The sequence below is a fragment of the Arvicanthis niloticus genome, chromosome 2 (genome assembly GCF_011762505.2).
Source record: "Arvicanthis niloticus isolate mArvNil1 chromosome 2, mArvNil1.pat.X, whole genome shotgun sequence".
Classification (NCBI taxonomy): domain Eukaryota; kingdom Metazoa; phylum Chordata; class Mammalia; order Rodentia; family Muridae; genus Arvicanthis; species Arvicanthis niloticus.
Genome location: NC_047659.1, coordinates 103,589,932 through 103,602,643, shown reverse-complemented (window position 1 = coordinate 103,602,643; position 12,712 = coordinate 103,589,932). Strand labels below are relative to the sequence as shown.

General features: G+C 41.2%; 1 protein-coding gene across 4 annotated transcripts in view; it reads right to left on the bottom strand.

The window, feature by feature from the left end:
• Mcm8 (minichromosome maintenance 8 homologous recombination repair factor) overlaps positions 1 to 12,712 on the bottom strand; it is a 29,879-nt gene that overhangs the window by 6,790 nt on the left and 10,377 nt on the right. For all 4 annotated transcript variants that reach the window (XM_076929806.1, XM_076929807.1, XM_076929805.1 and 1 more), the window contains exons 10-17: positions 12,226 to 12,421; positions 9,857 to 9,887; positions 8,865 to 9,005; positions 5,550 to 5,691; positions 3,831 to 4,026; positions 3,236 to 3,455; positions 2,499 to 2,708; positions 969 to 1,045 (exon numbers count right to left, since the gene is read on the bottom strand). In XM_076929806.1, coding sequence (XP_076785921.1) covers positions 969 to 1,045; positions 2,499 to 2,708; positions 3,236 to 3,455; positions 3,831 to 4,026; positions 5,550 to 5,691; positions 8,865 to 9,005; positions 9,857 to 9,887; positions 12,226 to 12,421 — 1,213 coding nt within the window. The remainder of the gene's footprint in view (positions 1 to 968; positions 1,046 to 2,498; positions 2,709 to 3,235; positions 3,456 to 3,830; positions 4,027 to 5,549; positions 5,692 to 8,864; positions 9,006 to 9,856; positions 9,888 to 12,225; positions 12,422 to 12,712) is intronic.

The window sequence follows — 12,712 nt, the reverse complement described above, 5'->3', positions numbered from 1 at the left end:
AGACTGCCTATAAACGCAGGAAACAAGCTGCAGATGGTGCTCAAGTCTTAGGGGGAAGCAGAGTGCCCTTCTACCCATAAGCAGAGGAAAGAAGCCATAGTGAGCATAAGCAAAGTGAGGTGAAGCCTCCCTGCTGGGACAGAGAGCAAATGATCATTGGCTCCACTCCCCTACTGATTAGAAGGACAGCAATGAGTGCTGGACCCTAAAACTTCTTTGTAACTTCTGACCTGATCATGGTATGAGTCAGAGGCAGAGGATCTATGTGGTCTCACCTTAATAGGGTCAAATCTGGCACAGACGGGAGTGCCCACTAATAGGCACTACACTAGTACTGGAGAACACTATTATTGTGTGAACATATGCCCCAACACAAGTGTGAAAGTCAGAGAGCAACTTTGTGGAGTTATTTCTCTCCTTCCACATTTACGTTGTTTCCAGGAATCAAATCGTCCGATTTGTATGCCAGGTACTTCTACTTGTGGCCCTGTGGTAAAACCTGTCATGGCAGCCTCAAGTTGGGCTGTAAAACCCTTGTTCAACTATATAAACTATATTCAGGAGCAGAGAGGAACTAGCAAAGCACCCTGATTCTGACATGAAGCAACTTGTATCTATACATCTGCCTTTGAAGGAACAGATATTACCTAGCAAAAACATCAAATGGAAGGAAGAAAGGATAGGGGGGAAGAAGATGGAAAGAAAGGAGGAGGGGAGGAAAGAGTGAGGATTAGGAAGGGAGATGAGAAAGAAAAAGAGAAAGGGAAGAACAGATTCCTAAAAAAATTAAGTAATGGGCAGAAAGATGACTGAACAAGTAAAGTTGTTTGCCAAGACTGACTGACATTAGTTCAATCCCTGGAACCCATGCAGAGGAAGCACTGACTTCCAGAAGTTGTCCTCTGATGACCACACGTGAAGATGCACTGCTCCTCACCCACACATAAAAACATTAGTGTTAATCTTACCTATGCTTCATAATTTCAATTATATCTTCAGCATCTTCTTTAGTTGCTTCCTCTCTCAATTCTAACCTTGCTCGTGCCTGTGAAAGAAAACAATTAGTTTAAAAGATAAATACTTTCACCATTTGTGCAGATGCTTGTATCTCAAAGCTTAATCAATTTTTGTATAAGGAGGGCTAGATACCGACTATCGTTGAAATGCATTGTATTCATGCAGGCAGTTCTCAAAGAACAGAAAAATTTTTTTTTTAAAAAATTAGAAAACTGCACACATAGCTTAAAATATAGCCAAAACTTACCTTTGCCTACTAATATTTTTAGTAAGTGTTCATTTCAGGAGATTTGATTATGAAAATGTGTTTTCCTAATGCCTTTTACTGAAAGGGTTAAAATTTTTCAAAAACTCCTAACAGGCTGAGCAGAACCAAGAGTGCAGGTCAGCTTGGTCGTGAGCTCTGTGTTTCAGGAACTTGGCTGACCACAAGATAGATGGTTGGTTACGAATAGGCTCTTGAGAATAGCCTATACAAAATGTTCCCCATGACTGTTCCTTGGACCCTGTCACAAACTTAATAATGGGCTGGGACTTTCCATAGGTACTCTCCAATAACCTCCCTTCACTCCCCCTGGGTTGTGGTTTCCCCCCTGGGTTGTGGTTTTTGCCTTTAAATTTTCTCTGCCTCTAAAGCCCGGGGGTCAGACCCCACTGCCCCTGCGTGGGTCATGGGTCTTGACCTCAGCATGCGGATCAAAATATACCTCTTGCTGATTGCATCAAATTTGGTGTCTTGTGAGTTATTGGGTGGCCGCAAATTCCTGAGGCTTGGGTGAGGTCCTCCTTCGTGGGGGCCTTACATTACTATCAGGAAATCAGTTTATTTGAACTAAAATAACAGAAGAGTCTATCATATTTTAGGATCAAAAGAACCTTAACATCTGACGCATGCCACAGTACTTGAAGCATTGTGCAATATGATACACAGTACTGCTCTTAGAAAGGCTTCCTAAGCCTACGGACCTGTCACATAATCCAACAGTCAAGACATATTCCACATTCCCATGTGCTCATATTGGAAGCCCAGGAGTCTAAGTAACCTCACCACTTTGCAGACACTTTAGAAATCTACAGTGTCATTAAAAAAAAATAAAAGTTGCTTGGTATAACTGGTCCTTTGCCTAGAAAGAAATCTGTAACTTTGATATGTTACAAAAGTGACTAAATCTTCTAAAAAAATCTTTTATTCACCCACTTTTGATTTAGAAGGTTGATAGTGAAGAAAACTGATCCAAGGGGAAATAATAAATAACATACACACCCTCAGCCTCTCACAGCGCTGGAGACTGAACCTAGGGCCTTGTACACGCTGAGCGAACACTCAAGACCACTGAACTACATCACATCATTTTCTCTTTTAATTCAAGACAGGTCTCATACAAAGTCAGCATTCTGAGTAACTGAGCTTATAGGTTTGTGTCATCAGGCTCTTCCCTCTTCCCACAGCCACAAAAGGCCTGAATGCAAAAAATGCAAACCTCTGTCAGACGGATCAGAGATTCCAGCTGCCGAGTGGTGATGGGTGAGCTGCCCACACGCTGGCTCTGCTTGCGGAGCTCCAGGTAGAAATCCTGAAGAGCCTGAGCAGCTTCCGAGGATAGCCTTGGGTGGACATACTGCCGTGCATAACCAATGTACTTCCTCAGCAGCTGATGTGGAATCGGATCCGTCTTTTCTCCAGGAGCCACCTAGAGTAGGATGAAAAAAAAATGGCTGAAAATTTCTAGTTTGTTTAGATAAATAAAAAAGTTCTAAAGCTTCTCCAAATAAACCAAGCACTATGGTTAAAGCTCCAATCACCTTAGTTAATCAGTGCTTCTCAACCTTCCTAATGTCACGACCCTTTAACACAGTTCCTCATGGTGTGGGGACCCCTTTCCCCAGAAATTTATTTTTTTGTTATTCATAACTGTAATTTTGCTACTGTTATGAACTGTAATGTAAATGTCTGAAATGCAGGATATCTGCTATGTGACTCCCAAAGGGGTCATGACCCACAGGTTGAAAAGTGCTGCCTTAGATGATACAAAAGTATGCTGTAAATGTCTAGGCATGAGGAAGAAGGTGAATTTTATTGGGTGGGGGTAAATGCTGAGGTTTAAATCTAGAGTGAGCCCTGTATGTGATAAACACATTATACCACTAAGACATACTTGCAGCCCCCATCACACACATTTAAGTAGAATGAAACTAAATATTTAAGAAACATGTATACCTTTAGTCTTTCTGATAATGGTTTCTCAGAAACAACTTCAAGTACAGACGTATTTGAGTCTTGACTGAGTGCACGAACGACTGTGGCACTGCTAACCACCCTCTGCTTCCCTGCTCTTATCGAGATCACGTGTTCAGAAAGTAAGTGGTCATGCTGTTCATTTGGTGTATCTAACAAAATAAAGACCAAATCGAATCTGGACAGTAGGGCACTCCCCATCCTAGGAAGCAGGAAAGAAGAAGCAATATCTGAAATCAGCCTTACTAAGGTTTTAAACAATTTCCAGTTTTTTTGATGGGGATAAACAATGTTGCACTAGACATTTTGTTAATCACAATCAGGCTTTCCTAAGCCAAGTGGCTAGAATAACAGAATGCACACAGTAACACAAGGTGGTTTCCTACATATTGAGCATGTGTAGATTCTTTCCCACTCCCTTAACCCTGACAACTGCATCTAAAACCTAGGCCAGTTCTGTGCAGGCCATCAGGGCGACCACGCTGTCTTCAGGACCTGACTTCTGTGAGCTCTCTACGGATATACTCAACTGTCCTTTCCGCGCTGACTCACAGCACACACAGTGGGAGAAACTTACTTTAGATTCTCAGAAACGGTCCTGGCTTTATTGTAGTGTCCTCCAACTGGGTTTGCAGCAGCAATAATGGAGGTCCTTGCAGGGAGGCTGCAGACCACACCCGCCTTAGCAAGGCTGATGCTCTGCTGTTCCATGGCTTCTAACAAGGCTTGGTGTTGATTCCCCATTTTATCAAATTCATCTATTCCACAAATGCCTACAAGCACAGTAGAAAAATAGGCAAAATCACTTTTCTCTGGTCAGTTTCCAAATTTGTAAGGCAGAAGTTACTGTACAATGGCTATTTCCATTTGATTCTAGAATTTAAATTATCAAATGTCAATGAGGACTGCCATGTTTTACAGCAAATGATGCATCTCTCTCATTACTAAGCCTTGTGCCACGACTTATTCTCCACCCTCCATGGATAGCACATGTGGCAGCCACATATATGAAGATATGTAAGTCTTTAAATGGATCAAATAAGACTTAACCAGTTAGGTAAGATACAAACATCTAAGAAATGTACTCCCCAAACCACTGGGTAGTCACTGGAGTTGCTGTAAGCCTTTCCTCTGTAACTATCCTCTCACCTGCCTTAACAGTGCTATTTAGCCTCATAATGTTTACTTTATTTAAATATATATGAGTTTATTTAAAATATATGGCACTGACTTAACATTTCATATCTTAAATTCCATTAGCTGTTTGTATAGCTAAACCGCTAACCAACTCCAACTTCTAATGAATACAATCTGACAGTTTGACAGTTAAGTATCCTTCTCTGCACTATTGCCTTTTCCTGACATCTTAGCAGACACACGGCTGCTTCTGATGAATACCAGATGAAGTAGTATCTTCAGATGAAGCAGTTGCTTCAGTAGATATTTTCTGATTATTTGTACACCAGTGCTATGTTCTAGGCATGCAGAACAGCACCAAAAAACAAATAATTTTTTTTTGCCTTGTGAAGCTTACATTATATGTGACCCACAAGAGGCAGACTATTGAAAAAGTGGTGATACTTGCTATGAAAAGAAAGATAGCCGAGTTAAGGAGAAAAGACTGCCACAGAAAAAAGCTAAGAAGAAGTTAAATACAGTGGAACACTAAAAGTTACAGCTCTAAACTCATGGGGCAATCCTTCTAGATAGAAAGAAACACAGCATGCATCATCTTCCTGTTTCAAGGTAACTAGAGCTATTGTGAGCTAAGTCGCAGTAGTGCTCTCAACGAGCACTCCCTGTGCACACACCACTAGGCAGCAGGAATGAGAATCCACAGGGTAGTCCAAACTGACTCCATACGGAACTTACCATAAAATTCCAAACAAATGATCACAAATGTAACAGGGTTATAAAGCTGGAGCTGTAGAAACTATCCGTATTTTATCTGATTATTTAATTTTGACATATTTGTTATAAGATTCTGAAAATAACACCAGTTTCAACTGTATAATAGAAATAAAAATGATAGTACTATATTTTCCATTATTATTTGACACTCATTGTCAATTCACTGGTTGGGACAGCACTGTTGAAATGACTCTCAAACTAAAAGTCAATTCATTGAAATGAAGAGCTCGATCCAGAGGTGGTGGCACATGTCTCTAATTCCAGCTCTTAGGTGGTAGAGGCTGGAGGATGCCTCTTGAGGCAATCTGACCTATACAGCAAGACAACTCTTTCAAGAAGAAAAAGGTAGTAAGCCCCAGAATCATTAGTCTCTTTGGTCTCTCACCTTGGTCACCAAGTACCAGGGCACCAGCTTCCAAAGCAAAATCTCCAGAGGAACTGTCTTTTGAAAGAGTTACAGTCAGACCAGAGCTGGTGGTGGTATTTCCACAAACATACACACCACGTGGCGCCACGTTGCATGCTGCCTATTTAAAACAAAGGTTTCAAAATCATTCAGAGGGCTGGAAAAGATAAAGTCTTTGCCATACAACATAAGCACCTGAGTTTGGATCCTCAGCTTCCTTGTAAAAGCTGGGCATAGCAGTGTAACGTTCGTAAGTTCATAATCCCAGCACTTCAGATCAGCAAGGCAGACCCCAAGCACTTGCTGGTCCAACAGCTGACCCGAAACAATAAGCTCCAGAGTTTAGTGAGAGGCCCCCTCTCACAAAATAAGGTGCAGAGTCACAGAGGAAGAAACCTGACAACATCATGACTGCCTCAATAAAGTAACACACACACACACACACACACACACACACACACACACACACACACACCCCAATAAAGAATCGCTGACCATCAGTAAATGGCTCAATCCCCGAACTTGTATCTCATTTCCTTTGCTAAGTCCTTTCAGGTTTTGGTGCACATTTAAGTGTATGTGTGTCACAAATGTGCTGATGCCCATAAAAGCCAGAATAGGGCACTGAACCTCCTGGAGCTAGAAATGAAGTGAGCCAACTGACATGGGTACTGGGAACCAAACTTGGGTCCTCTAGAAAAACAGACAATGCTCCTAATTGTTGAGTCACTTTTATTCCCCGAGACAGGGTCTCATGTAGTTGAAACTGTGGTTCAAGGAATGACCTTGAAGTGCTGGTTTTACAGGGGTATAACACCACAGAAGTCATTCTGTGTGAGCCAGGCAAGCATTCTATCCACTGAGCCATAAACTCAGCCCTGTTAGTCTGTTTTGAGAATCCTGACAATGCTGATACTGGGGTGGTTTCCTAAGTGATCAAAAGAAAAGTAGGAATGTAAATGTTAAAGGTTGTGTTAGTAGTGGTCTATTTCTTTAAAAACCTGGCCTCTAATGTTACAGCTCTTTAAAATTATTTTTGGATTTTGTGTGCAAGTGTGCCTGTGTAGTCAATGACTGTCTTCCTCTATCACGCTCCACTTTTGCTGTTGGTGGTAGTGGCAGTGGTGGTGCTGGTGGTGTGTGTGTGTGTGCACGCAGTCAATGACAGTCTTCCTCTATCATTTTCCACTTTACTGCTTTGAGACAGAGCTGCTCACTGAACTGGAAGTTTACCATTGTCATCCAGGCTGGGATCAGTAAGTAAGCTCTTGAGGTTGACCTCAGCAGCGCTGGGGTTACAGGCATGTGCAGCCATGCAGAGCTATTTACACGGGCACTGCTCTTACCCCCTGAGCCATTCCCCAGGCTGACCAGGACTTTTAAAAGCATCATTCTATGTTTAAACTAAAATTAACAATGTCATTTCTTGGTATTAAATTTTTCTTAGGACCAACAAATATATTCTGGAACCATTTACTTAGCAAGAGGAACTTCTAAATTAAAAAAAAAAAAAAAAAAGAAGTGCCAAAATACAATTGTTTTGCACTGTGAACAAAACGTATAAATAAAATTTTAGGCTATACACAGACAATCAGCTACTGTGAAAGTAAAAGCAGGCTTCCACATATATAGCACTAATTCAAAAGTTACACACACAATTCCACAAACCATAAAAGAAAGCTTCACCAACTCATAGTCCTAGACAGATACACCTTTTCCTGCAAAATCTGGCTAACCATTTCACCAACTCATAGTCCTAGACAGATACACCTTTTCCTGCAAAATCTGGCTAACCATTTTCCCTTTAAAAATACTTATTTAGCCGGGCGGTGGTGGCGCACGCCTTTAATCCTAGCACTTGGGAGGCAGAGGCAGGCGGATTTCTGAGTTCGAGGCCAGCCTGGTCTACAGAGTGAGTTCCAGGACAGCCAGGGCTACACAGAGAAACCCTGTCTCGAAAAACCAAAACAAAAAAAACAAAAAAACAAAAAAACCAAAACAAACAAACAAACAAAAAACTTATTTATTCATTTATTTTTATGTCGATGAGTGTTTTACATGCATGTATTAAGTGAAGCACATGTGTGCAGTGCCCCTGGAGGCCAGAAGAGGACATCAATCCCTCCCACCCCCCTGGAAACTAGAAACACAGTTGTGATCTACTATTTGGGTGCTGGGAACCAAATCCAGGTCCTCTACATGAGTACCAAGTCTTCTTAACCAATGAACCATCTCTTCAGACTCTGTTTTCACATTTACTATAAACTTTGTTTCATTTACGACTAGGCAATCTTGCCTCAGATATAGGCTGTTCCAAGGGCTCAGAACAGATTAAAGCAGGCTCTTCTGGACAAAGAGACCCAAACAAGGATGTAATGTTTTAAAGGAATTAAAATGACTGATTTAATATTCAGCCAAGGGGAATAAAGAAGACACATGGGAAGGAAGGACGGTGGGATGCCAATGCCATGGGATGATCACATCAATCCTGTCTGCACATCAGGACCACCTTGGGGGACTACATATACACAAGTGCTGGCTTCAGGCTGCCCATACCATGTTCAAGTTTCAAACATAACTGCAAGACACAACCAGAGTGCTCAACTGCTGGATGAAGATTCATCAACTGGGGGACCGTCAACTGCGGGACCTTCTGCAACTCAGTGCCAGGGAGTCCTTGGTAAGGAGTGGGGAAGGGCATCCTTAAGAAGGACACAGCATCAAGCCTACTAGGTATCACTTTGAGAAAACCACAGCTTTCCAACAAAAAGCACCTTCTAGGGCCATTATGAACCTAAGAGGGAAACAGCAGCAGACTCTGGCTGGCAGAGACAGAACCCTCTTGGTGGTTAAAAACTGACTGATTGGTCAGAGAAGCTGCTTTGCTTTGGATTCAGAGAAACAGTGGAGATGTACACAGATGGATCCCTTACCTTTACCAGACTATTCTGAAGAGTAGTAAGAAGCTTATGTACTTGTTAGAGAGAATGCATGACCCAGCTTTACTTCCTTCACTATCTGGTCATTGATGCAGTTACAGCACAATAGCATTTCCAGGTATAATAATGTTGAAACTATGTTTCATCATAGTTAAGACCTCCATAGACCAAAATGTCTATGTAGTCTGTGTGGCAGGAGTGAAAATCAGGCCAGATACACAGTGTGTATTACTCACACAAACACCAGTACCTGTATATCCTAGTTCCTCTACAACCCAAACATGCCATACTTTGAGAAATGTCACTTGCCAGTTATATAAGAAAAAGGCAAAATACCAAATAACTGATTTTCTACCTGCAGCATCTGACTCTTCCCCAAGCCTGGGTCTCCAACAATCAGGACGTGTGGGTCTCCTCGAATGGGAATTCTGTTTTTGTCATCTGCGTACTTCTGGCTACCGCCAAAGAGTGCTAACGTCAGGCCTGCTTTGACGAGCTCAAGTGGAAGGAGAGAACAGAGAGAAACATAAAGATGACCAGCAGGAGGCACTCCTCATGCCTATGGCACGGGGCAATCTTGCATGTCTACAGCACTGGTTTGTCTGGGGAGTCTCCCCTCAGCAGTGCTGATGGAGACCAAGGCTCAGTGCCTAATTAGTCAGGTGCTCAGCCCTGAGCTGCACCACCAGCCAGGATACTTTTTAGTGTGACTGAATTTCACTGTTTTACAAAGAAGTTGAAAAGCAAAGCTAAGCATGTCTGTAATCCCAGCACTTAAGATACAGACACAGTAAGATTATGGGTTCAAGGTTATCTGGGGCAACAAAGCAAACTTAAAAAAAAAAAAAAAAAGCTTGTTTAGAATCAATCTACTATTAACACAAATGATTAAAACCAAGACTGGAAGTATTTAAATCAATGGGATCTTAGCAATTGCTAAAAACAACTTTGTAAGACAACAATCCACTCCAAAGTGAGAAACACCAAACTCTTATTGGTGCTTACTTAGTGTCTAGTCACTTTGAAAGGTGTCGACAGTTTCAGGGATATTATTTGCCTTCCACATAAACTTACAGATCAGTGGTTCTCAACCTTCCTAATGCTGTGACCCTTTAATCCGGTTCCTCACATTGTTGTGACCCCACCAAAAAACGACTTCAGTGTACAGTACTTCATAACTGTAATTTTGCTACTGTTATAAATTGCAACCCACAGGTTGAAAACTGCTGTTATAGAGAATGATGATTCGTATTAAAATATTAATGACTGGTAAGAGAATCTCACTACTTTAAAGTATCACTATTGACAACGATATACTTTTTTAATTAACTGAAGTAATATACTTACTTCATGACCAAAAATGACAGGACAAAGTGAGCTGAAAAACAGAACACAACCTTTAAATTCTCACTTAAATTGTACAGGTCCATTAGAAAAACTACTTTACAATTTGCTTCATCTCCTTTATTCAGTATCAAAGGGGAGGCAAATTTTTATCTCCTCAACCCCATAATTTTAATTCTTATAGTAAACTTTTTAAAGTCTTATTTAATCTATAAAGGAAAGAATGCTTTAAAATATATGCTCCAAGGGAGTACTTGCAAACCATCTTAAAGTAACTCAGCACACAGCTGATCTGACAGAACTAACACTTAAAATACATATCCCAGTTATTTGTTTTGTTTGAACAGACATCTTGAGACCTGTATAGTAAAGTCACTGAAAGGAAAACACTAATACACAAATATTAGTATTCGAAGGTGGTATAAAATTTCATTCCTTTTCAGTTCACTTCAGAGGAGTCACACTAAGAATGTGAATATAAAGAAATAAATCTACAAGGGCTGGAGAGATGGCTCAGCCTTCAGAGTACGAGCTGTGAAAGTACATGGATTTCAGACTCCCAGAACCCACGTGAAAAGCCAGGTGAACTGTAATCCTAGCACTGGGAAGGTGGAGACAGAAGGATCCCTGGTGCTCACTGCCAGGCCAGTTAACCTCTACCCTCCAGGTTCACTGAGAGACAGACTCAAAACCTAAGACACTTACCAACAGAAACACTTACCAACAGAAACACAAGGAACATACAGAATGCATACACACATAAACACAGTTTTTGTATATACATTTTGTAGGCAAGGGACAAATAAAAATGGATAAGGTAGAAGCCAGGAGTAAACTATGAAACTTCCTTTAATAAATATAAACAGAAACTGGTGCCCCTTGGAACTCATCTTTACCATGTTCTAGTCTAATGGCCACCCACACCCTACCAATCACCTGAAAGTCTATCACAGACTTTTCCACGGCTACAGACACATCCTTAGTAGACACAGGGCACAACAGAAGTGCTGGACTGTTCCTCAAATCTAGGTCCCCAGGAAGAGCTAATGGTGACCACCTGCTCATTAGGGCACCACAGCCCCATGTCCCTTCTCTGTATTACTCCTGCCTTCCTGCTATCTCTAAGCTCTTCTCCCAAATAAATAGCATTTAACCAAATCATTGCTTCCAAAGGAATCTAAACTGACACATCATCACTTGCCATATATTGGTAATTCTAATACTATCTTCTCGGTTCCCTCATTTAGTATCGGTCAATGAACTTTTTCTTAAAGGTCCAGGATGTAAATAATTTCAGCCTTGTAGACTGTATAGACTCAGTCTTAAGTATTCAACTTGTAGTGTAGAAGGCAGATGCAAATGAATCAGGTGGGGGTGTTTCACCAAAAATCTTCAAAGAAATACCCTGCCTCATTTGCCAATATTCTGATAAAGTGAAGGGCCCTGAAAAACTCTACTTTGGATGATGAAATCATAAACAAGAAGACAGAAGGGGAAAAGGCAAACTGTTGACGAGAGTCAAAAGGCTGCTAAGAGGCAACTTCACTTAAAACTGGTAAGAAGGATGAGGTGTCTGAGCCTCAACGTGACAACAGACAATTCCTGTGTAGCTTACATCTGCTGCCCGATCACAGCACTAGCTGTCACAGAGTAACATTTGGGATGCCTAAATGGAGGGGAAGTCTTGAGAGTTTAAGGACAAGAACTCAAGTAACTCAAAACTTTCCCCAGTTGTCGAACTGACATACTTCAAGCAGAGAGATAAAGTCTCAATTCTGGAGCCCAAAGCCTGGGGAAAAGGGAGCAGGACAGGACCAATTTCTTCAGACCACATTCCAAGTCTTCTCTCTTCACTGCTCCTGGGCATGGTAAAGTCAGTCTCCTGACTGTCCTCATTGTTCCACAATGAGCCCCAAACTGCCAGGATGCCAAAGCACACTGTATCATGAAAACCTTGTCAGAGACGGTCTTCATTTACACTAGGTACCACTCTTTTCTGAAAAGGCATCAGTATAAATACCCGATGCCAAGTGTATGGTTTTGTTGCTGCCACTCACTGTCACCACAGTGCAAAGGCAGCTAAGAACTCCTATAAGTGACTGAAGGTGGCTCTGTTTCATAAAGCTTTACTCATGGATACCAAATGCCATATGATATATGAATTTCATATAATTATGTGCTATGAAGTACTCATTATTTTTAAAAACCATTCATAAATATAAAAACCTTCACAGGTTCTAAAACAAAAGATAGCAAGCTAGATTTGGCTTATGGACACGTTTGCCAACCATTCTGTCTAGATTTTTTGACTAGTAACAAGGGCAAGCTGCCATGCATATCCCTAACAAAGCTTCAGGTAACTTAATACGTACTTGACGATGAGCTTAAGCAGGTGCTCCTCAGCCTGGATCTCCTGGATGGCATACAGGTCTTTAAGGGAGAACTCCATCAGGGCCCCGTGCTTACAACCATCCTCTGCAGTCTGTGCTTTCTGCCCTTTGCTGTTGCTAACAGAATTTGCTTCAATGTACAAAAGGAACATGCACTTATCATTCTTATTTCGAGAACCTGTAAGTTCAAACAAAATATTAAATCAGTGTTTCATTTTCCATACAACTTGACTAGAGTGTTAAAGATATGTACCACAGTGACTTTATCTACTCCGTCACTTGAGGTGTTTTCCTCAAAAGTAACCTCAAACTGTGACTATCCTTCTACCTCAGCTTCCTAAGGAGTGGAATTTTAAGCCTGAGCCACCAAACACTCCATCATACATAAGGAACAAGGAATTTCCTAAATTATTTTAGATGCAGAAATATCTTATACAAAGAAAAAAAGCTAACACATCACTGTTGAGAG